This window comes from Hyla sarda, chromosome 6 (assembly GCF_029499605.1).
Source record: "Hyla sarda isolate aHylSar1 chromosome 6, aHylSar1.hap1, whole genome shotgun sequence".
NCBI classification, from domain to species: Eukaryota; Metazoa; Chordata; class Amphibia; order Anura; family Hylidae; genus Hyla; species Hyla sarda.
Window position 1 is genome coordinate 221362636 of NC_079194.1, and position 27978 is coordinate 221390613.

Sequence of the window (27978 nt, forward strand, 5' to 3'; positions counted from 1 at the left end):
GAGGCTGTTCCCTGAACAAGTCTTGCGATACAAACTGGTGTGTATACAATTTCCCATCACATCCCCTTTCAGGGTAACATCCAAGAAATCTATTTGATCTGTACTAAGGGTCATGGTGAAAGATAAAGCAAACTGGTTGTTATTTAAAAAGGAAACAAATTCTTGTGCTTTTGTATCGGTGCCCCTCCACACTAGGAAAAGGTCGTCTATATATCTCCCGTACCAACCAACAAGATGGAAAAATGGGTTGGACGGGGAGAACAAGACGACCTCCTCCCAGTGTGCCATATAAAGATTAGCCAGAGATGGAGAGAATTTAGATCCCTTGATCTGCAAGTAGAATTTACTGTTAAAGCAAAAGAAATTGTGCTGCAACAAAAAATTTAATACTTGTAGGATATATTCCTGTAAATCCTGACCGTACTGACTGTATTTATTCAAATGGATGTGACACTGCTACAATTACTTAGTGGCGCTATACACATGTATTCCGCATGATTATGTCGCAGGACATCCAGCTCGAAAGGCTTAGTGCATGGCTGGATGGACTCTTGCAACCCTTCATGTCTTGATGCTTTATAAAGGATACAAAATCATTACTACAGGCAACTAGGTCCATGAAGTGGTCAGAAAACGAGAGCTGGATGTCCTAAGACATAGTGGCGCTAAACACATGTATTCCGCAGGATAAAGCAATTGTAGCGGTGTCACATCATTTAAATAAATACAGTCAGTACGGTCGGGATTTACAGGAATATATCCTACAAGTATTACATTTTTTGTTGCAGCACAATTTCTTTTGCTTTAATGGATACATGTCCAATGCTACTTTTTTCATTTCTTGTAATACAGGACGAAAGTACAACATGAAAAGTTTTAGAAATTGTCAAACCCATCATGTAGTCTACACTGTAATATGTGAGGACTGTAATGTGCAATACATTGGGTGCACTACTAGAAAGCTAAAAACTGGGATCCAAAAACATCTAAATATACCAGATATAAATAGATATTAGCCAATGTCGGGTCTTACAAAACACATAGTGGAAAAACATTACAGGTGTCATTCCCAAAATTAAAGTGAGTCATTGAAAAAGTCCATCCCCTTCCACGAGGGAGGTTGTGCTGGTGTTTGTATACAGCTGGAGTTATCGGTGAGCTGACCCATTTTTTCCTATACAATGAATTCTCGATGTAAACTAGCACTAGAACAGCTAGAACAGCTTCCTATACGTTAAATCGAGGTCAGGAAGCACTTTTCTACTTACACTAGAGCAGTGGATGCAAGGATGCAGCCGATATGGGGCCCTTGTAGAGAGGGAGCCCCATCCTGGTTGGTCCCATTTCTATTGGTAAGAAACTATGCAGAGCTCTCTCTATGGAAGGGTATGGTCAACACATTAATGGAGGGGGTGTTGGCCAATGGGTAATAAAAAGCAAAGGGAAATAAACATCTTTTTGTCCTGGGGGGTAAAATGAGAGGCCGCTATAGAAGGCCCAATTCGATATTTGCTATGATGCCCCATTTCTTCTATTTACGCCACTGGCCAGACCCACAAGGTACAACTCGAACACCTTCAGTAGATCAGAGAATAGAATTGTGCTGGAAATTAATGAGTTGCAAGTTAAGATTATTAGGGGTGCCATCTCAATTCAAAAGATCGTCACTGTGTTTATATCTAGAAGTAGCAAAGTTTTGGGGCTTTGCCCTTTAGTAGGGTCTTACTGAAACATCACACCTTAAAAGGGTAGAATAGATTGTGCCGTACAGGGAAGGCTAGGGATAGGTTATGTGTAGTAGTTTTGTGCCACAAAGTATATCATGTAAAAACCATTACATCAGCTTTGTCTATAAACATTGCAAGAATATTTGTGAACATACCCGGACTTTGGCAGTGGTAGACAGGGGTGTATAAGTGGTCGAGTCCATAATCTCTCGTTTTTCCTGTTGAGCTTCTGGACCAATCAGTAAACTGAAGTTTGTAGCTAAATGTCTTCTAAGGAGGGTCTTCTGGGGGGGAATGTTTAAGAGCATGGCCAGGGTATCAGAGTTAAACCGAGGTTCAAGGATCTGAAAAAAACAAGAGATATATGCACAATATAAAGATTCTCCCAAAAATTCTCCTAAAATGAGGAAACAGGCAGAGTACTGAACTCAATAGGAGCTGAATAATTATTTAAAGGGGTACTCTGCCCCTAGATATCTTATCCCCTATCTAATGGATAGGGGATAAGATGTCTGATCATGGGGATCCAGCGATCTCTGTGCAGCACCCGGTGTTTGTTTAGAATGCTGGGTGGGGGCGGCGGGGGTCATGACATCATGGCCACACCCCTCATGATGTCACTCCCCCCCCCTCAATGCAAGTCTATGGGAGGGGGCATGGTGGATGCCACGCCCCCTCCAATAGACTCTAATTGAGGGGGCATGGCATAACACCATGAGGGGCTTGGTCGTGACATCACTACCCGTTGCCGCCTGCACCCAGCGTTTGGAACAGAACGTTCAAAATGCTGGGGCACTGGAGTACCCCTTTAAGCATCTTGCTAACGTAGTGGCATCTGAAGGTAACACACAACTGTGTCCTAGCAGGCAGAGGAAGCAGCTTGGCCCAAAGGTACTGACACAACACACCCGATAAGAAGGCTCCACATGCCTTTACATTTTTTTAATTCATAAATACACAGCAAAAACCGCAAGTAGATCTTGTTACAAATTCATGGTGGATCTCATTGGGTGGTGTGATCAGTCACAAATCCACAACGTAATGAGAGGTTGCCACTTCAGGTACAGGCCGCTGCAGGTACAATTTTCAGCAGTTCTGACCCAAGGGGGAACATGTATATATATTTTCTCCAGGTCACCACATGGTGGAAGCAGCTGCATCAAAAGTATTTCTTTTTTCTTTACTCATGTAAGTGCTGCCACCTCAACACTGCTGCCCTGGCACAGGCCCACGGGTGGCTAGTAGCAAACACGGCCTTGCACATAGCTGTTGGCTGCCCTACCTCTATAAAAAAGGTACACCATTGTTTCAGGAATATATAAAATAATCTACTCAACACGTGTATCTTACAACAAGGCCGCCGTGAACTCCACTGCCCCGGAGATTTGGGGCATATTCTGCCAGATCTGCAGATCTCAGCCACTCCATGACTCTGTGATTGGACCACTGCACCACTTCTGAAGGGGAGATATTATTCTGTGAGGAAGAATAGATTAGATACTGTAATATACTGTGTATATATATATATATATATATATATATATATATATATATCTCACATACACACGCACTTATATTTACCACATGTATGGTTTTATCTGCCACAACGTACCTCATCAGCGGGTCTCCTCCGCAGGCAGTTGGGGTTGAACTTGTTTGCATGTAGTACATGGATGGCACATTTAATACTGAGATGGTGCAGCTGACTCGTGACCTTCAGGAACAGGAGATCATTCTGAAAAAGACCAGATCACATGAGAAGAATGGCCGAAATCTAAAATGACATAAATGGTGTTCAAACTTATCTACTCTCCTAGTTTATCCCAACAATCTCCCGAACTGGAAAAGCAGCAAGTATCTGCCACTAAGGGGAAGTTTGCTGCGATTACAATGCATTCCGAACTTTATCAGGCCCTTTCATTATTTTATGTTGTGACCCCCACAGCATGATGCTGCCACCCCCATGCTTCACTTTAGGAAACTAGGCAATGATCATTACCTGCCCAATATTATCCGTAAAGACAGAACACTTACCATTGAGGCCAAAAAGTGCAATCTTAGTTTCATCAGACTGTGAGAAACAAGATTCTTTGGTCCGAGAGTACATTGGGTTCTTTTTTGAAGACTCCAAAAGGGCTTTCATGTGTCTTTTATTGAGGAGAGGCTTCTTTCTGGCTACTCTGCGCTAAACCCGGATCGGTGGAGTGACACAGATTTTCTGGAAGTTCTCCTATCTGCACTCAGGATCTTTGAGATTAGCCAGAGTGACCACTGGGTTCTTGGTAACATCTCTCCAGGAAGAATCCTGGTTGTTCTAAATTTCTTCCATTTAACAATTATGGAGATCACAGAGCTCTTGGGAACTTTCAATGCAGCAGAATTTATTGGGAGCCTTCTTTAGATCTATCTGTACCTCCACACAGTTTCCAAATGCAATGTATCTATGATGTTCTGGAGATCTGTAGTCTTACATACCGAGTAGAAGTAAGGAGCATAGCTATAGTAGTATTCTGCCACATGAAAATGCCAGTAATTGACACATCATAGTTAAAGGGGTATTCCGATCTTAAGAAGTTATCCCCTATCCACAGAATAGGGATTAACAAGCTGATCTATGGAGGTCCAACTGCTGGGACCCCAACAAAGACAAAATGTCACACACAACAGAGTGGCACATATGGGACAAGTGTTCTATTCATTTTATATGGGGCCTACTAACAATGCTGAGGGCTGAGCTTGGCAATACATGGAAGCTCAATTATAAAAATAAAATAAAATAAAATGAATGGAGCTCTGGCAGCGTGTTCTGTGTATTCCAGGGATAATTTCCCCCCTGTTCTTGGGATCAGTCAGACCCCTGCTGATCAGCTTATCCCCTATCTGCAGGACAGATTCATAAAACTGATTATACATTCAGCATAGGAGTTAGAGATGAGCGAAGTTACAGTGATTCCATTTGTCACGAACTTCTCGGCTCTGCAGTTGCTTACTTTAGCCTGCATAAATTAGTTCCGCTTTCCGGAGCACCTGAAAGCTGAACTAATTTATGCAGCAGGATAAAGTCCGCAAACGCCGAGCCGCGAGGTTCGTGACGAATCGAGTCACTGTAACTTCACTCATCTCTAATAGGAGTCTTTCATGGAGAAGTTGATAGCAGCCAGGACCCAGTGCTAAATAGTGGATTTCACAAAAAGTATATTTTTTTATTGTGCAGAGTGTGGCCACAGACATACAGAAAGAGTGTGCTAGATTACACCTTACAGTGCCTCCCTGCTGAAGCTCCACTTCACACAACAAATTCCGCTCTGCTACACATTTAAATGGATTATGCTACTTTGGGCCCTTTCATAAAGGCCGACTTGCAGCAGTAAATCTCGCGGCCATACATCACCAGTTTAACCAAGGGGTTAAAACCCATCAAACTTTAATCCGCCTTCTGTAGTGAATAATTGAGGAGGTATTTTCATGTGGGGTCTATGAATGTGATCCACCGCAGCTGTCATGCCTCATCTTATTATAAGTAGCATCTCCTCCAACGCGATATTTCCTGAGTAATCTACACCAACCTCATAACCTGTCCAATTTAAAGGGCAATAACATCTATTTGTATACACAGCGCAAGTAAAAAGTATTCCCCCCACTATAAGTTTATATTGTACTACGTTGAATACAAGTTGTATTTACCCCATAGTTGTTACTTGAAGCTTCTGGACCCAAACATAAAATCTGTAACATAACCCTCTACCTTCCACGTGCTATACACAGTACTGGTGGTGCTTACAGGACACTTGTTTCCTGGATATCTGCTTTCCATCATACAATCGGAAACTTCATTTAAAGTGGTTGTCCGTGAAAGAAATGTGGTGGCCCAGTACAGGATGGTGTTACCCCGTGCCTTCCCTGCCCTGTCAGGCAGTGTCCCTCCATGTCCCAAGGGCCCCCTGCAGTGTTTCCCCCATTGTAAATATGTTATGCATTATGCTGTGTATTGTACCTTTAAAGGGGTACTCCGGTGGAAAACTTTTTTTTTTTTTTTTTTTTAAATCAACTGGTGTCAGAAAGTTAAACAGATTTGTAAATGACTTCTACTAAAGAATCTTAATCCTTCCAGTACTTAAGATTAGCTGCTGAATAATACAGAGGAAATTTTCTTTTTGGTACACAGAGCTCTCTGCTGAATCACGAGCACAGTGCTCTCTGCTGACATCTCTGTCCATTTTAAGAACTGTCCAGAGTAGGAGAACATCCCCATAGCAAACATATGCTGCTCTGGACAGTTCCTAAAATGGACAGAGATGTCAGCAGAGAGCACTGTGCTCGTGATGTCAGCACTGTGTTCCAAAAAGAAAAGAATTTCCTCTGTATCTAATAAGTACTGGAAGGATTAAGATTTTTTAATAGAAGTAATTTACAAATCTGTTTAACTTTCTGCCACCAATTGATAAAAAAAAATTAAAAAAAAGTTTTCCACCGGAGTATCCCTTTAACAAGTTATACCATGTGATTGGGTCAGCTGGTCACTGGTACCTCCTGGGTAACAAAGAGTGACCTATGGGCTTCCTGCTAGTCTCCCCCATAAAAGCCTGGGAGGAGCTAACCTCTCTTTTACACCAAGTCTTTGCTGAGGTCAGTGTGCGTGTGTCGTGCCTAGTGCGTGCTGAACTGTATAGACTTTACCAACTGTCTACCCTCAGTAAAGCTGAGTACAGTTGTCCGTAACTTGGCGTTGGTGTCTTCATTGCCCCCGTGCCTAGACCAGGGTCAAGCGGTATACCTTCGGGTCGTTATAGGCTAAACCACGCCCTGGCATTACGAATACAAGTGGTTAATGCCATCTGCCCCTAGGGTAACAACAGCTGCCCTCCATCTCTCCTCCCCCCCACCACAGAAACAACCTGGATAAAGCCTCTCCCAGCGAAACGCGTTGGAGGTTTGGTGTGGGGCTGGGGTGAGTCCTGGGCACTGTATGTATCTGCTGCTAAAAATTTTTGTATTTTTTTAAATCTATTGTTATCACTTTAGTTTACATTTGTGCACTTTAACGTTTTTTTAGCCATATGTATTCACTTTTTTCATTTTTTGACTATATATATATATATATATATATATATGCGCATCATTTTTTTATTCTGTCTTTATGCAAATTTTATATAATATTTTTAATGTATACTTTTTGTTGACCTAAATAAAATATATATTTTCTATTAATTTATGTATCATTAATTTTGGGGGTTAGGTGTTTGTGCACCTAGTGCGCTAATAGGTGTATATTGTCTTATTTTTTTTAACCCCTTATAATTAGCTTATTTTTGAGCCTACATTTAGGAAGGGTTTTATTGATTCAACTGTGTATGATGTCAAAAAGTATAATAAAGGAACTTGCTAATATAATGATTTTATCCATACTGCATGGATCTCTCCACATCAGCTGTCTCATTCCCTGTTCCCCCTTGTTTTCTCAGGAGGAGACCATTGATGTGATGAGGGGAACACATATTACTGCTTATTAATCTTTAATGGGGTACTCCGCCCCAGACATCTTATCTCCTATCCAAAGAGTAGGGGATAAAATGTCTGATCTTAAAAAGAACCAATCATCAGATTTTACCCTATATATCGGTTGGCAAAGCATTATATAGGGTAAAATCTTTATCCTCACCATCCCTGGGGGAAGCTCCTGCCTGCAGGGATGGTGAGGATATGAACTTATAAACTGCACCCCGCCTTGTCTGTAAGTAGACCCCTGGGCGGGGCACTACTCTCACCTATTCCTGTATCTTCGACCTGCAGCGACGCCCCCTCATCTTGATTGACGGGCCACATCATTGCTCTGCTTACTGAACAGACGGAGCAGAGTGATGACGCAGCCCATCAATCAAGCAGAGGGGGGCTTCGCTGCCGGCCGAAGACACGGGACTAGGTGAGAGAAGCGCCCCGCCCAGGGGACTACTTATCCTCACATATCCTCACATATCCTACATATCCTCACCATCCCCGCAGGGAGGAACGTCCCCCAGGGATCGTGAGGATAAAGATTTTACCCTATATAATGATTGGTTCCCTTTTAGTTATATGAGATCCCCTCTTCACATAAACGGTCTTTGGGGGGGGGGGGGGGGGCTCTGTGTGACGTGATGTCACAGCTAAAAGGGAAAGAGCAGAGCTGAAATGGAGAGCTCTGTGCAGTATGCTAATAGCATTATATTGGAATAGAATATCTTAGTTGTATAGTCATCCCCAAGTCAAGCCTTGCAACACAAGGTAAAACATAAGATAAAAAGGGGGAAAATATGCAGCATGTGAACCCGACCTAGCAAGTCTTACACACATTCATCCATCACATGACAAGTGTTTCCTATGCCTTGTCGGCAAATAAAAAGGACTCCTGTTAAATGACAGCAAGCCGAGATCCTACAACCTGTAATGAAATAAAAGTTTGTAAAAAAATTCTAAACCATTTCATTCTAACAATTCGCTGTAACTGCCGGAGGTCAATGCCCCTTTAAATGTTATTGGCATGTATTCATGTTTATTTTCTAAGCGCTCAGTGAAGAATTTTCACTTCCTGACGTACACTTTCTCATCTCTCCCAGGCTTGTCTATTGGATTACCACATCCCTTTTTTAGCACTGACGCTTTAAGCCTTTGCTTCCTCCACTCCCGGAACGGCTCCTTATGGGCCTTGCTGCAGCACCTGTCTCTAAACCTTGTGAGGAAAGGATCAGATTTTGCCTATGGCTCCATATCCTAGTTACTGTTCATGTTGCCAGGCAAAATATTTACACTGGCAATAAGAAACCTTCACATGGTAGAAACACTAGTCAGCTGCAGGCTGTTAGGGCATGCTGAGAGTTGTAGTTCTATTTGTGCAACAGCTGACACAGATTGGGAATCCCTGGTTCAGAAGCTATTTGCAGGGACAAATATGTCAATTTTTTTTTTTTTTTTAGCTTTTCACAATTGTTGTACTGCAATCATAAACATGGCCAGTAGGGGTCACAATGTGCAACTTAAAAGTCCACGCTTACCAATTTTTTGCCCGATTCGTCACAGCTTGGCTAACATCGGGTATATGTCAAGTGCACACATTTCTAACACCATACAAAAGGTGCTCCAACATATACTGTGTCACAAATAGACTTCATTCTCTATGGCAGTGTTTCCCAACAGAGTGCCTTCAGCTGTTGCAAAACTACAACTCTCAGCATGCCCGGACAGCCTTTGGCTAGCTGGCGGAACCCTGGTTGGGAAACACTACTCTATGGGCACTCCATAGCAAACGTTTTAACACTTGTGGCACGTGACAATTTCCTGAGAAGGGGGGTGTCCGTATTCTCTGTTGGAAAACACTATTTCTTTTTAAAATCAACTGGTGCCAGAAAGTTAAACAGATTTGTAAATTACTTCTATTCAAAAATCGTAATCCTTCCAGTACTTATCAACTGCTGTATGCTCCAGAGGAAGTTGTATAGTTCTTTTATGTCTGACCACAGTGCTCTTTGCTGACACCTCTGTCCATGTCAGGAACTGTCCAGAGCAGGAGAAAATCCCCATAGCAAATCTATCCTGCTCTGGACAGTTCCTGACATGAACAGAGGTGTCAGCAGAGAGCACTGTGGTCAGACAGAAAAGAAGTTCAAAAAGAAAAGAACTTCCTCTGGAGCAGCTGATAAGTACTGGAAGGATTAAGATTTTTTATTGAAGTAATTTACTAATCCGTTTAACTTTCGGGCACCAGTTGATTTAAAAGAAAAACTTGTTTTCCAACGGAGTACCCCTTTAAGGGCAAAGAGCTTCAGGTTACACCTTTGTGCTTCTAGGGGACTTTTTGAATAACAGAGCCCTGATACACTGCAATGAGCTCTGAATGAGGCTCCGAGAAGCACAGCTAACAGCAAGCAGAGATCTTGAAAACAGTGCGGTATTGGTAATGTTGCAGAGCTCCTGACTATATACAATGATCCCTCAACTTACAATGGCTTCAACATACAATGGTCTTTTCTGGACCATTGTAACTTGAAACCAGACTCAACATACAGATCAGATCTGTGAAACCTGTCAATGGCCGGAAGAACCGACCAATCAGAATGGGCATTTTACTGGTAAAACCCCTGTATTACTGAAGTGCATGCACTGACTGGTAGCGCCCCCTACAGTACAGGGTGGAATTACATGTTCTGTACTACTCTTTACCTGTACCAGGGTTAGCTGCTCCTTTGGACACCAGGTGGGGGGCGGCTCCATGTTACTTTTTTAGGACATTGTGTGTTCTGTACAGGACCCTGAAGAAGCTCCTGTCCTCTACATAGACAGTGATTTACAGCTCCCAGCAGATCTTTATTACTTTTATATGTAAGGATTTGCTTTATCTGTATTAGTTATCTACTTATTTTTGGATGACATTTTGGAGGCTTTAGAACCAATTACCAGGTTTCCGTAGAGTTCTGGTCTTAACATACAATGGTTTCAACATACAATGGTCGTCCTGGAACCAATTAATATTGTAACTTGATGGACCACTGTAGTATTTTTAGATTTTTTTGTTGGAATCAGTCCTTTTTATAGCAGGGGTAGGGTGGCTTAAAACCTCAGGGCAGCCAGGGTGTTTCTACAAATTCCCTTTAGCTATGTGTCCTATTCCTATACCAAATTTAGTATTTTGGCAAAGATTGAGAGTTAGCAGTTCCATGCAGCCTTGGATCCTATCACTGGAAAGTCCCATCAGCTAAGGCTGTGTTCACACGTTGCAGCTAAATAGCGGTACTGCATCTAATTACCACATGTGTTTAAACGCAAATGGCCAAAATTGCAGTATAAAATTGTGCGTTTTACCATGATTATACAAATTGAGGGTAAAACTCGTCATTTTTACCACAATTACAGTAATTTGTGGTAAAAACACGGTAAAAATGCATGCACCAATTAGTTGCTGGGCTGTTAAATTAGCCGCAACGTGTGAACACAGCCTAAAGAGGCTTCCATGATTCTGGAAATAACACTCAGGTAGGGGAATGGCTATCCATGTGATTGTCCAGCACGTTCCTACCAGTACAGGAGGAGCTATGCATTAACGTTCCAGAGTTAATAAGGGTGCATTAACATCATGATTTTGCTATACGGTTGTAGGATACATTTTTTATTTGAAAACCATACACAACCGTATAGAAAACCGTATACATTGACCTACCATACAAAAACGTACACAACTAGATGTTTCTGTTGTATATGTTTTTGTACGTATATGATTTTTATAAAGCACAATTTTGCACGGTTTTGTCAGTTTTTTGTTTTCCGTTTTGGGGGAAAAAACGGATACAAAACAATAGCAAAATCATGATGTGATTGTAGACCAAACAGGATTCAGACTCTTTCTGGGGGGAATTTATCATTGGTTTTACCCTCTAATTGTTGCATATTTTTGTGCAATGGTAAAAAGGTCACTAAATTTTTGCACAACTAAGGGTGCATACCACGGTTTTCAGTCCGACCACAAAACTGGATACAGGGGAAAAACTGACTCTGGTCAGCTCATTCAAATGAATGATATGCGGGCCGAGTCCAGCTGGGATACGGGAGTGTACGTTTTTGACATTACCCAGCTGGATACAGAAGAAAATGTAGAGTGAATGCACCCGAATTCAAGAAAACTATTTGAATGTACCTTGACATGGTTAACTTTTTTTTTTTTTTTGCAATGGTCCACTTAAATATTTGCAACGTTTTAGCATAAATACTCACGTTTTTGTATTATCTCAGACCAGCCCAGACTTATCCTCATCTAAGCTACTTTTCCATTGATGAACGTGCACCTCATTGATAAATGTGGGGACATATACATGACGCAAGCCCCGGAAAGTAGGGGTACAAAGAACTTTGATAAATATCCCTCTATCTGTATTACAGATGCAGCCAGATAAGTGCATGTCCTAAGGTCCCATATCAATGCCAGTATGGGAGCACATGAAATCTATTAACCCCCATCTGAAGTCACCTGCAAAAAAGGATACAGGTAAACCTGACCCCTCCCTTGGACTCCTTACCACAGTTAAGTATTGTAGCATTCTCCCATCGACCCGGGCTTCGTGGAATTGGTCCTTGTATTGTGGCAGGCCAATGTCATCTAGCCATCCTGATAATAGTAGAACAGAGATCAAGCAAGAGAGGAATTAGCATTTGCAAAGTGAAGCTCAACCTGAAATACCTGCATGCTGCCATAGTCAGAAAAATAATATTCCATGGCTACTTAAATGACTACTCTGGTGAATTTTTTTTTTTTTTTAAATCAACTGGTCACAGAAAGTTAAACAGATTCGTAAATTACTTCTATTTAAAAATCTTAATCCTTCCAGTACTTATCAGCTGCTGTATGCTCCACTGGAAGTTCTTTTCTTTTTAAATTTATTTTCTGTCTGACCACAGTGCTCTCTGCTGACACCTCTGTCCATTTTAGGAACTGTCCAGAGCAGGATAGGTTTGCTAAGGGGATTTGCTCTTGCTCTTGACAGTTCCTGAGACAGACAGAGGTATCAGCAGAGAGCACTGTGGTCAGACAGAAAAAAGAAAAGAACTTCCTGTGGGGCATACAGCAGCTGATAAGTACTGAAAGGGTTAAGCTTTGTAAATAGACGTAATTTACAAATGTGTTTAATTTTCTGGCACCAGTTTATTAAAAAAAAAAATAATTTTCACAGGTGTATCCCTTTAATTAGTCAAACTTGCGGCTTTGCTGATCTTACAGCAGCCTGTAGGGGGAGCCTTAATCACAGATGTGTAGCATTGAAAAAAACCAAGGCAGGCAGTCTGCAGTCAGTCAGTTCTTAATTTTCTCACTCACTACATTCAAATATGCTTCATTTAATGGGGTTGTCTCACCAAGCCATCCCTTATGCATATATCCTTTTAGGGCAACTGGATGTAGGAAAGAGGGTGTCCTGTTTAGAATTCCTTTAGTGTGCTAGCATGAAGTTGTGCTAGAATGAAGTTGCGCGAGAGAAGCCCTTTATTTAAAAAAAATAATAAAATAAAAAAAAGGTTTTGTCTTTGTGAGAACCCCCTTAAAAAATATTCATTCATATCAGGAATTTGCTGTAGTTTTCTAAGGCTAGGTCCAGACTGAGGAATTTCTGAGCGTAATGCCACTTAAAAATGATGCTTGGAAATTGCAGCAGAATCCCATTGGTGTCAATGGCATTCCACTGCACACTTCAGAACTTCAGCGCAGCTTCTGCCGCAGAAATTTCACCACGGAAAGACTGCTCTTGATCATTCTTTTGGCAGAAGACACATGGAATACATTGCTGTCTATGGAGACAGCAATGTCCTCGTGGTTGTAGCGCTGAATTTTTCTACCCAGAGATTCCTTAGTATGAACCCTGCCTAAACTCTGCTCTTGAGTCAACGTGCCCTTTAAAAGCCATGATGGAGAACAGGTAGAAAATCCTTCTTTTAGGCGCTGCTTCTCCAAATGGATATACTCGAGTCGATATTCAAGTAAAGATAATTTTATTTTCACCAATGACGCGTTTCGGGTATTAACCCTTCCTCAGATTGGCAATATGAGGAAGGGTTAATACCCGAAACACGTCATTGGTGAAAATAAAATTATCTTTATTTGAATAACGACTCGAGTATATCCATTTGGAGAAGCAGCGCCTAAAAGAGGGATTTTCTACCCGTTCTCCATCATACATTGTGGTTAGCCCCGCACCGGCTTCCAGCTAACTACGGCTTTGCAGCACCATCCGGATACCATCACTCTTCTGTATCCGATTTAGTGGGGTGATATGTGCATATTTATTGTGTGGTTTTTCCTCTCTTTTCCTAGCTCTACTTTAAAAGCCATGTCCACCATTCCAACTATTTTTCTTCTTATTCCAATGTATCTTAAATAAAAAACTTAGGCAACTTTTAAAACATTTTTTATTAAAAATATCCTACCATTTTGTGTCCACAGCTCCTAGGCAGACCCCGTGTCTGTTCGTGATAACAGCCTACAATCTTTGTCATGGATCTTGCACTGATAATCCTTTCCATCTGTCGCCTACTTTGCCAAATGTATGTCAGCAAGATACACCAGAAAGATGGAAGGAAATCTAGAAGGTTTGGATAGTAGCTGTATACACAAAACGGTTGGAGGCTTTTACATCATTAACTTTTGCAACATTGCTTCATATTTTATTTTAGATTTAATGATTAAATGATTTATTTACTCTTTAACGGGGTATACTCCTCTCCAATAGTATTCCATCCAAAGAATAGTGGTAAACCTCTGACCACAGTTTTAGGTCCGGTTGTAAAAGCGCATACGGCGCAAAAATGAGCCGACCGGACCGAACGTTTCACTCCGGTCGGCTCATTGAAATGAATGACATACGGGAGCGCATACGAAGGCATACGGGAGCGCGAGGTTTTAGCTCCCCCCTGCCGTATGCGCTCCCGTATGGGAGAAAACGTAGTGTGAACCCACCCTTATGTGCTCCGCAAGTGCATTGCCACAGCTCCCTTATGGGGTTTCCGAACATTGTTCATTGCTGCCGAATATTGTCATCCCCTATTCTGTACAGGTAATAACTTCTGGAGATGGGAATATCCTATTAAAGGGGTACTCCGCTGCTCAGCAATTGGAACCAACTGTTCTGAACGCCGGAGCTTGTGACATCATAGCCCCGCCCCCTCACGACATCACACCCTGCCCCCTCAATGCAAGTCTATGGGAGGGGGCGTGACAGTCGTCACGCCCCCTCCCATAGACTTGCATTGAGGGGGTGGGGCGTGATATCATGAGGGGGCGGGGCTATGACATCAAGAGCTCCCAGCGCCGGCTCCAGCGTTCTGAACAGTTTGTTCCAAACGCTGAGCAGTGGAGTACCCCTTTAAGTCTAAAAAGAAAAACCTTTTTTTATACTTACGTGTGACCCACATGTGATCTAGTTGCCCCGATTTTTCATCTTTTTTGCAGCTGATGGCACTGATGGCCAGTTGAAGCTTCTTTCTGTGCAGTGGATGTTTAATGCCCAGTTCCTTTATTTGAACACACAAAAAACAAGAAAAATTAACATTGTAGAGTAACCAACCTCCGGTCTGCCCAGCCCATGATGACAGTGCACCACGGTACACCCATGGAACAGTCGTTGCCAGTTTTCTCACCTTTTCCAGGCTCTGAGGTGTGGCTGTGAGTAGTGTGTGACCCGAGCTCACCCACTGCCGGGCGAATATGACATACTGCCCCAAGCCAAAATCTTCCAGCCAGTTACAGACCTGTTCATTGCTCCACTGAGCAAAAGGAGCATTGTAATCACTGGAAGAAAAAAGCAACATCCCATAAGAATATGCATTCTGCATAATGGACTAGCCAAAGGGGGTATATTTCAGGTTGGTCCCCACTGAAATAGATGATGAGAACTTGCACAGGGGCAGCAGTCTTAAAGGGGTACTCCAGTGAATTAAAAAAAAAAAAAAATTTTTTTAAATCAACTGGTGCCAGAAAGTTAAACAGATTTGTAAATTACTTCTATTAAAAAAATCTTAATCCTTCCTGTACTTATTAGCTGCTGAATACTACAGAGGAAATTCTTTTCTCTTTGAAACACAGAGCTTTCTGTTGTCATCACGAGCACAGTGCTCTCTGCTGACATCTCTGTCCATTTTAGGAACTGTCCAGAACAGCATATGTTTGCTATGGGGGATTTCCTTTTACTCTGGACAGTTCCTAAAATGGACAGAGATGTCAGCAGAGAGCACTGTGCCCGTGATGTCAGCAGCTCTGTGTTCCAAACGGAAAATAATTTCCACTGTAGTATTCAGCAGCTAATAAGTACAGGAAGAATTAAGATTTTTTAATAGAAGTAATTTACAAATCTGTTTAACTTTCTGGCACCAGTTGATTTAAAAAAAAAAAAAAAAAAAAAAGTTTTTCACCGGAGTACCCCTTTAACAATTGTGATGAGGGAAATTAACTCAAGGGATTTGGGCATTAAGAAGGTGGTGGTGGTATCAGGTAGCTCCTGCAAGGGGCCAAATTTTTATCATGACCCTCTATGTTTATCCTAATAAATCTCTATTTCAGGTCTCCTCCCTGTGTATGCAAATCGAGACAATGACAACAGCCAGGTATAATATAAAAGGAAAAGTTGCAGGCTCCTATGCAATGCTTCTATGGTGGAAAGACAGCAGACGTTCTCAGCAGCTGTGGAATTAGAGAGTCTCAAGAAGATCGGCAGGTCTTCTTTCCTCCAAGTACAATATAAAACGTACATGGTATATACTGTGCCTTCCATATACCATTAACGATTACCTATTTTTGTTACGGGGATCCTTTGTTATGAGGAGTCTTGGTCCTGCTGTGGCTCTCATTCCTCCTCTTTTAAATTCGGACAATCCTAATTCATCTGTATTGAAGTTTCCTGAGGGAGTTCTCCTTAATCTTAAAAAAGCATTGACACTATGGTTAGCTGCATGGTATATACATTACTTAACCAGACTGAGAAAGAGGGGGGGGGGGGGGGAGAACCTATCTACATAAAAACACAATCTACATAAAAAAGCATTGACACTATGGTTAGCTGCATGATATACATTTGTAGAAGATAACACGAGTGGCACGGCACTGCTCTCACTGGTGGACTCGATGGGGTATAGGTGGATGAATGTGAATGAGGGTGGCGGTGCTCTGGTCAAAACTGAGGCACAGTTGATATAATGGCCAATGGCCGGAGGAAGCACGGTGGTCCGTGCGAAACGGAGTCTGTTGCCAGTTTGTCCCCCACTGCACGTCCTGACCCCCCAAGTTTGTGAGTATTTGTCTATGCTTTGCTGACGCAAATAAAGAAGAAGAGAATCGTGGCGAGTCTGCCAGTCTGATCTTTTGTCTTCATTCCATTGCATGATATACATTACTTAACCAGACTGAGAAAGGGGAGGAAGAACCTACACAACTACATAAAAAAGAATTTTCCTAGTATCTGTAAATTGTTACTGTATTCTCCCCATGGTGGAGCAGAAGAAGGCTGTGAGACTTTGACCCCCAAAGCTAGTGGAAGTAGAGATTTTTAATCCACCATTCTCTAGTGCCAAGAAAATCTACCCCCTCTTAAGATCCAGGAGCTGCCAAACAGGGTCCGGGTGCCCTTCAGCTTTAGGGCGTAGTATGCACACAACATCCCGATGCTGTCAGTGTTAGGATAATGTTTGTGTGTTGTCTTGAGCTGACTAGGAGCGGTAAGTACATAGATGGGTCTAGTCTGGGTCTAAATTTGGGGGTCTTCATTAATAAATGGGTTTACAGTCTGCCTGGATTAAGAGGTCTGTATTGATTATAGGAACTTGTTTGGGGTCGATATTCCCTGTTTAACAGCAATATAAAAGATAAGGTATTTGCATAAATAAAGAACAATTAGAAATAAAATTTAACCTTACTTTCCCCAAAATTTTTTGATGCCTTTTGGGCTCTTCTTGCCATCAGGAGAGAGAGGAGAATGTGGCCCAGAATCAGTGCCACCCGAAGAAAGGTCATTAAAGGTGATGTCCAAGTTGTTTTCGTTTTCACCTGTATTATAAAATACATGGTCCAAATGTAAGACAGAAAAGAGACATTACTGATAAAACCATTTCTGGCCCTGGGAAAGACTGTACCTATAGAGGGGACAGGCTATAGACAGCTCATGCATGTCCATCATATGTTTTAGCATTGATAAAAAAAACAAAAAACAGACCAGATGTAACTGCCATGAATTGTGCAATGTTGCCATCACACGGATGCACTACTCAAGCTACATGAAATGGTGCGGTTATTTATATATACTGTATATATCAGGTTTTGGGGTTGTTTAATGAAGATTAATCTGATGCTCTATTCATACAGAACCACAATCTAGGTTAAAGGGGTATTCCGGTGGAAAACTTTTTATTTAAATGAACTGGTTTGTAAATTATTTCTATTAAAAAAATCTTAATCCTTCCAGTGCTCTCTGCTGACACCTCTGTCAATATCAGGAACTGTCCAGAGTAGGAGAAAATCCCCATAGCAAACATATGCTGCTCCGGACAGTTCCTAAAATGGACAGAGGTGTCAGCAGAGATCACTGTGGTCGTGACAGAAATTCAAAAAGAAAATAATTTCCTCTGTAGAATACAGCCGGTAATAAGTACTGTAAGGATTAAGAATTTTTTAATAGAAGTAATTTACAAATCTGTTTAACTTTCTGGCACCGGTTGATTAAAAAAAAAAAAAAGAAAAAAAAAAAGGTTTTCCACTGGAGTACCCCTTTAAGGTTCAGTGGCAGGCATTATATGCACCATTGTCTATCAGGAGCAGCATAAGCCTGAAGAGAAAAGAGCCTGAGGCAGGAAGGAGCCACTATAATATATAGGCTTATTAAACTCTATATAAAGTCGGGGTAGGCTGTTTGCGTCATAATATGCCAGACTCCTAGCTCATGTGAATCAGGTTATATGCCAGATGTTTCATAGCCACATTTTGTGCGTGATCCAAGTAAAGCCCTAAATCTTTAACATATTATAGGTCTACTTTAAAAGGGGTAGCTAGCACTCTGGTGATCCCATACATATGATACATGGTCAGATGGACTGTATACAATTCTACATTTTCCCTACAGAGGAATTGTATAGCCAGCGGAGCAGTTATTTCCAGGGTTGATAGCAATCAACCGATTGACATGGGGAAGTACAGGGAAGTCTAGGGGTATGTTCAGACACATAAGATTTATTGCAGACTTGTAAATCTTATATTCATAGCTGAGGAATACTTGGCTAGGAGATGGGCAGAGACTGCCAATAACTCCTTGTTAAGTGAAAGCCCACACCTGGCACACAGAGATGGGTCTTGCTATAGACTGGCACCAAAGGAGAGGTGGGAGGCAATGGAAGGCAACCAAAAAATTCACAGTTTTCTCTCTTCTCATCAAAAGGAAATAATAAGTTCAGTTACTGGTTGTCTAGTTTCATTGTATTATCCATTAACTCTTACGGGGAGAAGGTCTTGTCTTCCTAGAACAACCCTAGGATATAATAGATCTAATCGTATCCATTCTCTACTACTGTGAGCTGTACAAGTGTGTTTTTGTAGATAATATCCCACACACAGAATGCACATCAAGCAGATATTCATGCATATATTCTTTTTAAAATTCACAAGTAATCGAGAAGTAAAACCATACATGCTTACGTTGCATAAAAAGGTCTAGCCTTATGTCAGCACTGAGAAAAATTGTGTCTACTAGTAGCATGGCTAGGAGAGTTTATCGGATTATGAGTTGGGTCCACTCCATAGCTAGTAGTTACTAGAGTTCTTGAGGATTTAACCCAACAATTGGCCAATAAGATCCAGCAGAAGACCACTTCGTGTGGAGCCAATCTCTTGACACTTGGGTCTATAGGTGGCCATAAACTTAGATAGCTGTCAGTGCCCCCCCATATATGCTTGACAAAGCCAAACATGTATGTGATCTCATTGAGGAGAGGAAAATAAACTGGTGCTAGACTTCTCTGGCGATGGCTTATCTCCTGTGAATGTAAAGAATCGGGAATGTTGAAATCTAACATACCTAATCTTTCTTTGCTTCAACACTTACTATCAGGGGACATTTGAGACACCACCATAAACGTTAATTTGTCAGTGGGTTTAGATGTCATTATTCCAATGTATATGGTCACCTAAAGGCCCCTATACACAGGCTCATTCCTGATAATTGGCCTGTGGAAAAGGCAAAGTAACCAGCTTGATTGGACTTTTTGTGCGGCCATAAATTATTGATACTGGCTACACATTGCCCTGTGTGGTCAATAATGAGATGGGCACTTGCTTGCCTCCTGTTCTTATGAGATGATTTACAAATAACCAAATATGCATTATTAATGACATATCCTGTGTGAACAGTAATAAACAGAATAAATGCAAATAAACCTGGACATGGACATATTCTGTATAGAAGCAGGGTGGGTCCTTTTAACCATTCCACCGAGAGGACCCAAGGTACTCGAGACTGACATGGTCGCTAGCTGCACACAACTTTTGAACAATCCATAATAGAAGCAACCAGTTGTAAAGGTAAATACTACTGAGTTTTATAAGCACACAATGTCTACACTATAAGAAAATGCCACTTAAACGGAATCTGTTACATCAGATTTATGCTGCAGCCTGGTGACCAGTATTGATAAATCACTGCCAATCACTGGTACATGGGTCAGAGCAGCCTCTCATGAATATAACACACTATTAAGCGCACGCTTGCTTAGTAGGCCACAGTGTTTACCAGGGATATGAAATGCATGGCACCTACAATGAAATTTTAAACTGTGTTTCACTTTGGGTCCCTATCACCAGGCTTAGGCTGCCCTCAGATAAGGGAGAATAAATCTGGTGACAGAGTCTTTTTAAGTTTGAAGGTTGCATCAAAGAAGACCAATGTTGCCCCTTGAGGAGCAAAATATGTCACACACATGCGGTGTTAACCAAGACAGGTACGATACCTATTACTGGGGCACTGGCACTTCTGCCAAAATCTTCAAATCAATCCCACAAGAGCAAACAAAAACAGGAAAAAAACAGAGAAGCATAATGTGAAATTTCATTAATGGAAAGGAGGTGGTCGTCAGGAGAAGGCTACCACTGGTGTAGTAGTTCATTATAGTGGAAAGATCTAGATAGGTCACCAGAATCTCTCCAGTTTAGGCTCTACAGAGGGTTATAACTTTATTACAACCAAGGATGTTCTGCACTGTAGAAGTAAACCCCTGTGGAGCCCAAGCAGAAGATGGCCAGGTCTAGGTTCCTCTAACTCTAAGTGAGCAGAGTAAACCTGCCATGGGATCTCCTAGATCACATGCACAGCAAAACAGCATATGATGACTTTTCCCACTTCCATAGTAGCCATCTTGATCCTGTTTTCACCATTAGACAGACTTTGCATGGTGTCTGATGATAAAACAGTATCTGTCTTACATATAATATGGCAAAAGTTAAGCAAGGCTATCACTTACACAAGCTCTGCATTCCATTTGTTTCACTGTTTATGTGTAAAGCATTCTGGGATGCAGGTTTTCGGTAGCCGTCATGGGATCCATTTGGGGTGGAGTGAGAGAGTTTTCCCGGTAATGTCTGGTACCTAGGATCTGCTTTACTCTGATGTGAACAAATACAGAGGTCATTTAGAAGATAAGGCCTGGGTTAGACCTAAAAAAGAATATTATACAACAACACAGACTAGAGAATACAATATTTAGCACAGTTTTGGATGGAGAACTGATCCCACCATCTGCAAATCTTCATCACTGAAAGCACCAGTTTTTTGGTAATCCTATCTGCAGCTATACAATATTTTGGTAGCCTTGTACTCCTAGACCACTTACTAGATGTTGGAAGTTGGGGTCTGCAGATAAGAAATACTGTATGTGTAGTGGGGAGAATAGGTGGTTGGAAGGTACATCCTTTAGGCACAGCTGATATACCTATTCATGTTATGACTGGCAGAGAGTATGAAGAGGTGGAGCACAACAGACTCCACAGAACACCAATGAGAGAATCCTTGGGTCATGCTCCCCCTCAGATACTGCACTAGGCATTCTCTGGAGATGCTTTTTCTCCACCCATTTGGTTGAACTAATGGACATATGCCTTTTTTCTATTATACTATGTATAAAGTACGGTTTACCAGTTCTGTAATAACCATAGCATAGGGTGCAAGTCTGAATCACAATGACAAGATTTCTGATTTTTGAACTGGGATTCAGCAAGCGATATGCCAATGGTTTACAACCCCTACAAATACCCCATCTGCCTCTCTCCAATCTGACTGCACCAAAGTTAGTGTCTTCCACCTCAGTTTACAACAATGGTAGCAACCAACATTGACAATACCCATGCTGTAGAAATTACTATATCTGACTGTATTAAAACCTGTTATTTCTGATGGTTGAATTATTAGTATGATAAAGGTGATCAACCGCATACACAGGCATATGTGACTGAATAGTTATTGTGCAAACTACACAACACCACAAAAGTTTCATTAATAAGACAAGTAGGTTTAATAAAGTTAATATACCTCCGGTGTTACAACAGGCTCTGATATTTCCCCATCATCATGCTATATAGTGTCAAGACATGAAGAAAAAAGTGACATAAATGACAAACGGTTAGTATAGTGTGCAAATACAACATGGTGAATGGTTAGAAAAAAAAGACTACACCAATCTAGACAGCATTGACTTCTCTTAATCCTATAAGACAGTTCAAGATGATACATACTGAAAAGCTGTAATATATTGTACATTCAGCTATATTGTATTTATGTCAATCCACAGAACTCCAAAATACCAGACCCCTGGAATCTACTTCAGTAGGCAGGTTAACCAAGGAAGAATATTGGAACTCCAGAGCAAAGCCACAAAAATACTCACCTTGGACTTCTCTTCATGCCAATTACTTAACGTCTTGTGCAACTAAGGTCTTGTGCACTGGTCCTCAGGCCAGGCTGTGTGGAGTATAGTATACACACTTGTCTATACCATTAGGTTCACTGCCACACCATTTGTCATTTCCCAGCAATGTAACATTTGGAACAATTTTGCCCAGTGCTGTATAACTCTTGGTTCACCAATTTCTGGAAGATGTAAATTCTACTTAATTTGCCTAAAATATATTCAATGTTAGGCTACATTCACACTACCGTTATGACACGGTAGTGTGACGGCCGTCGGGAGAGCCAGGCAGAATAGCAGCCATATTTTTCTACCACTATTCATAACGGCGCCCGACGGCCCCAATAGTAGTAAATGGGAGCCGCCGGGACCCGTTGCTCCCCGTCATGAGAACAGCTGTGAAAGTCAGGGGAAAAAAGAAAAAAAAAAGACTGATGGCGATTCTCGTTGATGGGGAGCAATGGCATTGTGAAAGACCACAGAATTAAACAGTATATATTGTAGTCAGGAGTAAATAGGTTGGAGTAATGCCATATATATCGAAAGTGACAAACTCCTTAATACTAATGAACACAACATACTGCTTGTCAGGCAGCATGCAGTTCAGTTAAAGAGTACCTGTCATCAAACCATATTTTCTAAATTAACTCAGATTATATTCCCTAACTACTCCTAAAACCCCTGCTGCCCATAAAAAATTGTTCAGAGCTTTAAGAAGCTTTGTATCATACGTTTCTTCTTGCTCACATTCTGTGAGCTACCAGCAGGAGAAAGTGGGCGTTCCCCAGCAGGCACAACATCACCAAAGCCTGCAAGAGTAGTGCCCCGCCATGCCCCACACACACTTCCTGAGTTTGGTCTCCCCCCAAGGCTGTAAGGAGACATAATTAACTGTTTGACTTGAGCAGGGAACAGAACAGAGTCACCTAGTGGCCATTTTAAAGGTTGAGAATTTTAACAGCAAGTAAATATCAAAGTGTCTTATAATTACATTACGAACAATATATTAAAAGTTTAGTTTGGTGACAGATACTCTTTAAATATTTAACACCACATTTTCCTACATAGTAAACAGTGGAAGAGTACATGAATGAACCCAGACAACAAGAGCCAATTCTCCTTTGACAAAATAGTAATTCTTCTAGTTACTGTTGGCTGGACAGAGAAGAGTGACAATGTGTCCTGAGTTGTTGGGGAGCTTATCTTCTTACAAAGAGTAGCTCCCTCAGGGGAGAGAAGGATTGGGCACATTGGATTTTAACTGTCCTACCATATTGTTCTGGGAGATTATAAACAGTCGCTAGAGCTTCCTGGCTTTGGCTTACTCCTCCCCTCTCCATAGAGAACACATAAGCATAGACACATGTAGAAGTTTTTATGAAAAAAATAAAAGGTTTGGGTTAAACTTAAAAAACAATGAACTGTTAATTGATTTATACGGAAAATAATGCATGAACATGCAGGAAAATATGTTCCCCCACCAACAATTTAAGACATTTATTAGAAACCATGCTCACAGCTTACTCTCTATATTAGGTATTAGCAGTATAGGGAAGTATACAATGTATCCTTATCTAAAATGTGCATTCAATAATGCATTTCCTTTTAACCTTAGTCTATTTCAGAAATGGCTTTGGCTTATTTGGAATTCACTGCTATTAGAAAAGACACAATATATTAAAGGAGTTCTGTAGTGAAAGATTACTTATACCCTATACAAAAGGACAGGGGATAAGTTATAGATTGCGGGTGTCTGACCTCTGGGACCCCCGCAATCTGCTGAACGGGGCCCTGGCAGTCTGCTGGAAGGGGGACTGCTGACACCCACATGGAGCGCTGGCCAACACGCCCCGTCCATGTATCTTATAGAGATACATGAAGGGGACACGTCGACCATGGCTTCCTGCAGGGGTTGGAACGGCCGCTTCCGGCAGACTGGCAGAGCCCCATTCGGCAGATTGCTGGGGTCCCAGCAGTCGGACACCCGCTATCTATAACTTATCCACTATCCTTTGCATAGCGGATGAGTTATTTTTTACTGTCCTTGCTTAACCCAATTTGTAACCTGTAGATTCATAACTAAGTCTGCAGACTGAATATTAGATTAACTATACCTAGCCTTATGAAGTTGGATCTCCAACAAACCTACACAGGCGTTTCCACAGGTCATCACTAGACTGCACTGTCTGTCAGTGACCATAACAGAAAAAGACTGCTATAGAGTCCACAATTATGCAGACCTTTCATAGGTTCATCCTCTATTGACTTTACTCCTTGAAAGTAATCGTGACCTTTGCTAGTCAGTAGTGGAAAGCCCCAAGATAATAATAATAATAATAATAATAATAATAAATATATATATATATATACATATATATAAAAAAAAAAATATATATATATATATATATATATATATATATATATATATATTTTATAACCTATTATATTTGTAGCTTCTCTACATTGGTTATAAGAATACTATTGTACCTTATCCTTAGATCCACTCTGCAAATCTTCCAAGCTGGTGGACAGCTGTCGAGGCTGGACCCTATTCAAAGAAAACATAGCCGCAAGCATTTAACTTTTCCTAAAGTCTCTCCATGAACAGTAATATCAGATATCATTTCACAGATTGGGTTACGTTGCCAACAAAGGATTTCTCACCTATTCTTTTGCTCCATAGTTTCTTCTTGTGGAGAGTTTAAATGTTCAGGAGGATCAGGCAAGCTAATCCTGTCAAATATGAAAACATCATATGCAATGAGCTAGTGGCAGCTGTAGGCAGCCAGCATGTTATTTTCCTATATAAAAGATTTGAAGCTCTATAGCAAAAAACACAAAGTTGTGACCAATATTAAGTATATAACACAAAATTCCAAAAAAAAAAAAAACATTAAATATTTTACACTTGGAAATCAGTGTGAAATGTAGGTGGCAGCAATGAAAATACATTATTTGTTTTTTTTATTTGGCTTCTTTACAATAGAAAAAGCTCATTGTGAGGTTAATGAAAAAGCTGGTAATATATGTCAGCTATAAAACACAGCTTAGAGTCCTGTACATAACTTGGCAGTTTTGCAGCCACTGTGGTTAAAATCTCATATTCAGTAGATCCATTATGCAAGAACCACATCATTCTGTTTTCATTAACTCCGCAGTAACAAGACATGGCTTTCTGTCAAGCTACCTAGAAGAACTGTAATCCAGACATATAGCTATCTTGGGAGGGCACAGCCAATATCTTTTCTGTGTATAAAGGCCTGGGGTGGGATCTCTTACTTGCACAGCTGCTTGTGCTGCCTCTCTAGCTTGTGTGTGTTCATAGGCAATTCCCTCCTATCACCCCCCCCTCTCCCCCCATCTCCGTACAAAACTTTTCTTTTGGGTTTTCTCTTTTAAATTACCCCCTGTAGGCAGCAACAGTGTACAATATTCATTTTGGCCGGAATTTAAGATCTAGGTGCTTGAATCCAGGATCTGCAGTCACTCATAATGATGCATAGTTACATAGTCTATAGGGTTAAAAAAAAACACAAGTTCAACCTAAAGCCCTACTGTGTTGATCCAGAGGAAAGCAACCCCCCCCCCCCATGAGGCTAATGCCAATCACCCCATGAGAGGAAAAATTCCTTCCAGACTCCAATTTGGCATCAGAATAAATCCCTGGATAAAGGTTCTATCTACATAAATCTAGTATCCATAACCAGTAATATTATACAGTAACCCCCCGACCTACGATGGCCCAGACATTTGATAAAATCGACATACGATGCTTTTATATGTCGGGGCCATCGCATTAACTGCTATCCGACAGCGCAAAATGCTTAAGCTGCTGTTGGATAGCAGTTTAAGTTTCCCGGACAGGTTCACTTACCTATCCCCGCTGCTCCGGGTCCACTTCGCGATCCTCCGGGGTCTTGCGCATCTTCTCCAGGGTCCGGGCCTTGCTTTCCGGCGTCTTTATTACGTCACTACGCACGCCGCGCTGGCGCAGCAGCGTAATAACGTAATAATCACCAGAAAGCGAGGCCCGGACCCTGCAGAAGATGCGCAAGACACCGGAGGATCGCGAAGAAGACACCGGAGCAGCGGGACAGCATCGAGAGCCCCTTGGACAGCATCGGGAGCGGTGAGGACCTGGTCCGGAGCTACAGGGACAGGTGAGTACAGCTTCCTATACTTTACATTGCACGGATCCCTCAACATACGATGGATTCGACAAACGATGGGTCGTTTGGAACGAATTACCATCGTATGTTGAGGGACCACTAATTTTCTAGAAAAACATCCAGGCCCTCCCTTGAACTTGTATAGTGAGTCAGACATCACATCATGTGGCAGAGAGTTCCATAGTCTCACTGCTCTTACAGTAAAGAATCTCTGGAATCTTTGGTGAAACCTTCTTTCCTCTAGACAGAGGATGTCCCCTTGTCATGGTTACCGGCCAAAGTATAAAACGATCACTAGAAAGATCATATATTTGTACATTGTGATCAAATCCCCCTAAGACGTGTTTTCTCTAAACTAAATACATTTGAAAAAACTTGTACATATTTAAGGCTAAGGGCTCATTCACATCACTGGTAAGTTCAGCTAAAAAGGAGCTCGCGCTATCACGAAGAGGTAGGAGGTGAGCAGAGAAAAAAATACTCAATACTCAACTCCCCTAATATAACTGACATTCTCCAAACCCTATTCTAGTCAATGGGAGCCTTTGGAACCGAGTGGTGTATGTTGTGCATAGGGTCTATTTGGCTACTTTGGCGCCGAACGGACCCTGAACGGGATTGAGCTCAACGATAATGTGAACTTAGCCTAACCGGGAAATCTAATTTCTCCCAAGCTTGACTATTGATCTAACATAAAATGGTCTTTAGTAATTTTTTATTCTTACCCGTTTTCCAAGATGTTTTGAGGAGGGGAAGTTGGTGCAGTTGGGGATGAAACAGTGGAACCCACCTGTATGAGACAAGGTACACACAAACTTTTAGGTTGGTAATAATGGAAAGTCAGTTCTGGCAAGTCTTGTCATGGTCTCCTGCAAGAACATTTTTTTTTCTTATAAGAAAATCACCAGATAAAAAAATACAGCAGCACAATAGAGAGTATAAGGAATATATGCAGTCCTTAGTCCATAGACATTGACACAGTGATGGACAATCCATGATTGCTGAGACAAGGTGGAAGAAGACTCTGTAGATGACCTTCCCCCCCCCCCCTCTTTTTCTTTACATCTCATTTATTCTGGCAGTCCATTTGCAACTGCTGCAGGCCCCTAACTTTTAGCCCACCGCTGAGTGTCCTTTCAGTTCATATCGCGCTGCCTATCTTTTTGTTCCGCCCCTTTCGCTCCAGCTTTCGCATATGACGGCCTCGCCTCCTTCCTCCCGTTCATAGCAACGCGTCCCTAGCTACCAGCAGGGACGCGTCGCTTCCTGCCAACAGCGCGGCATTGCCAGCTGATTGGCCAGACCACGCAGTCCACTGATAGGCCGATACAGCCGTAAGTCGCCTGATTGGCTCTATCCCTCCGTTTCTCATGTGGTTAGCGACGCGTCCCTAGCAACCATCTCGGGATGAGCTCTACACTTTTATACGTCGCTGCTTCATTGCGGCATCACAGAACATCCACCCCTTTAGCCTAACATGGTTCATACTACACAATTGTGCATCCTTTCCTTACCATATTTTTATGTTTTTATGTTGGTTGATTCTATGCCAGGTATGTAAGGGCAACACCTGCAATGACCTTTGACCATTCTAGCCACGCCCACTTTGCGGTTTTGGTGCCTGTTCACACTGTATTTAAACT

The 27978-nt window shown here is 41.6% G+C and overlaps 1 protein-coding gene across 7 annotated transcripts in view; it reads right to left on the bottom strand.

Annotated features, from left to right (window-relative positions):
* PPFIBP2 (PPFIA binding protein 2) overlaps window positions 1–27978 on the bottom strand; it is a 214250-nt gene that overhangs the window by 18374 nt on the left and 167898 nt on the right. For 3 of the 7 annotated variants that reach the window (XM_056526593.1, XM_056526589.1, XM_056526595.1), the window contains 14 exons: window positions 27061–27125; window positions 24831–24899; window positions 24654–24714; window positions 21791–21832; window positions 20727–20868; window positions 20217–20249; window positions 17142–17271; window positions 16021–16149; window positions 14874–15024; window positions 14636–14747; window positions 11768–11856; window positions 3340–3462; window positions 3078–3203; window positions 1883–2071 (listed from right to left, as the gene is read on the bottom strand). In XM_056526593.1, coding sequence (XP_056382568.1) covers window positions 1883–2071; window positions 3078–3203; window positions 3340–3462; window positions 11768–11856; window positions 14636–14747; window positions 14874–15024; window positions 16021–16149; window positions 17142–17271; window positions 20217–20249; window positions 20727–20868; window positions 21791–21832; window positions 24654–24714; window positions 24831–24899; window positions 27061–27125 — 1461 coding nt within the window. The remainder of the gene's footprint in view (window positions 1–1882; window positions 2072–3077; window positions 3204–3339; window positions 3463–11767; window positions 11857–14635; window positions 14748–14873; window positions 15025–16020; window positions 16150–17141; window positions 17272–20216; window positions 20250–20726; window positions 20869–21790; window positions 21833–24653; window positions 24715–24830; window positions 24900–27060; window positions 27126–27978) is intronic. The other 4 variants (XM_056526591.1, XM_056526596.1, XM_056526594.1 and 1 more) reach the window with 2 other exon arrangements.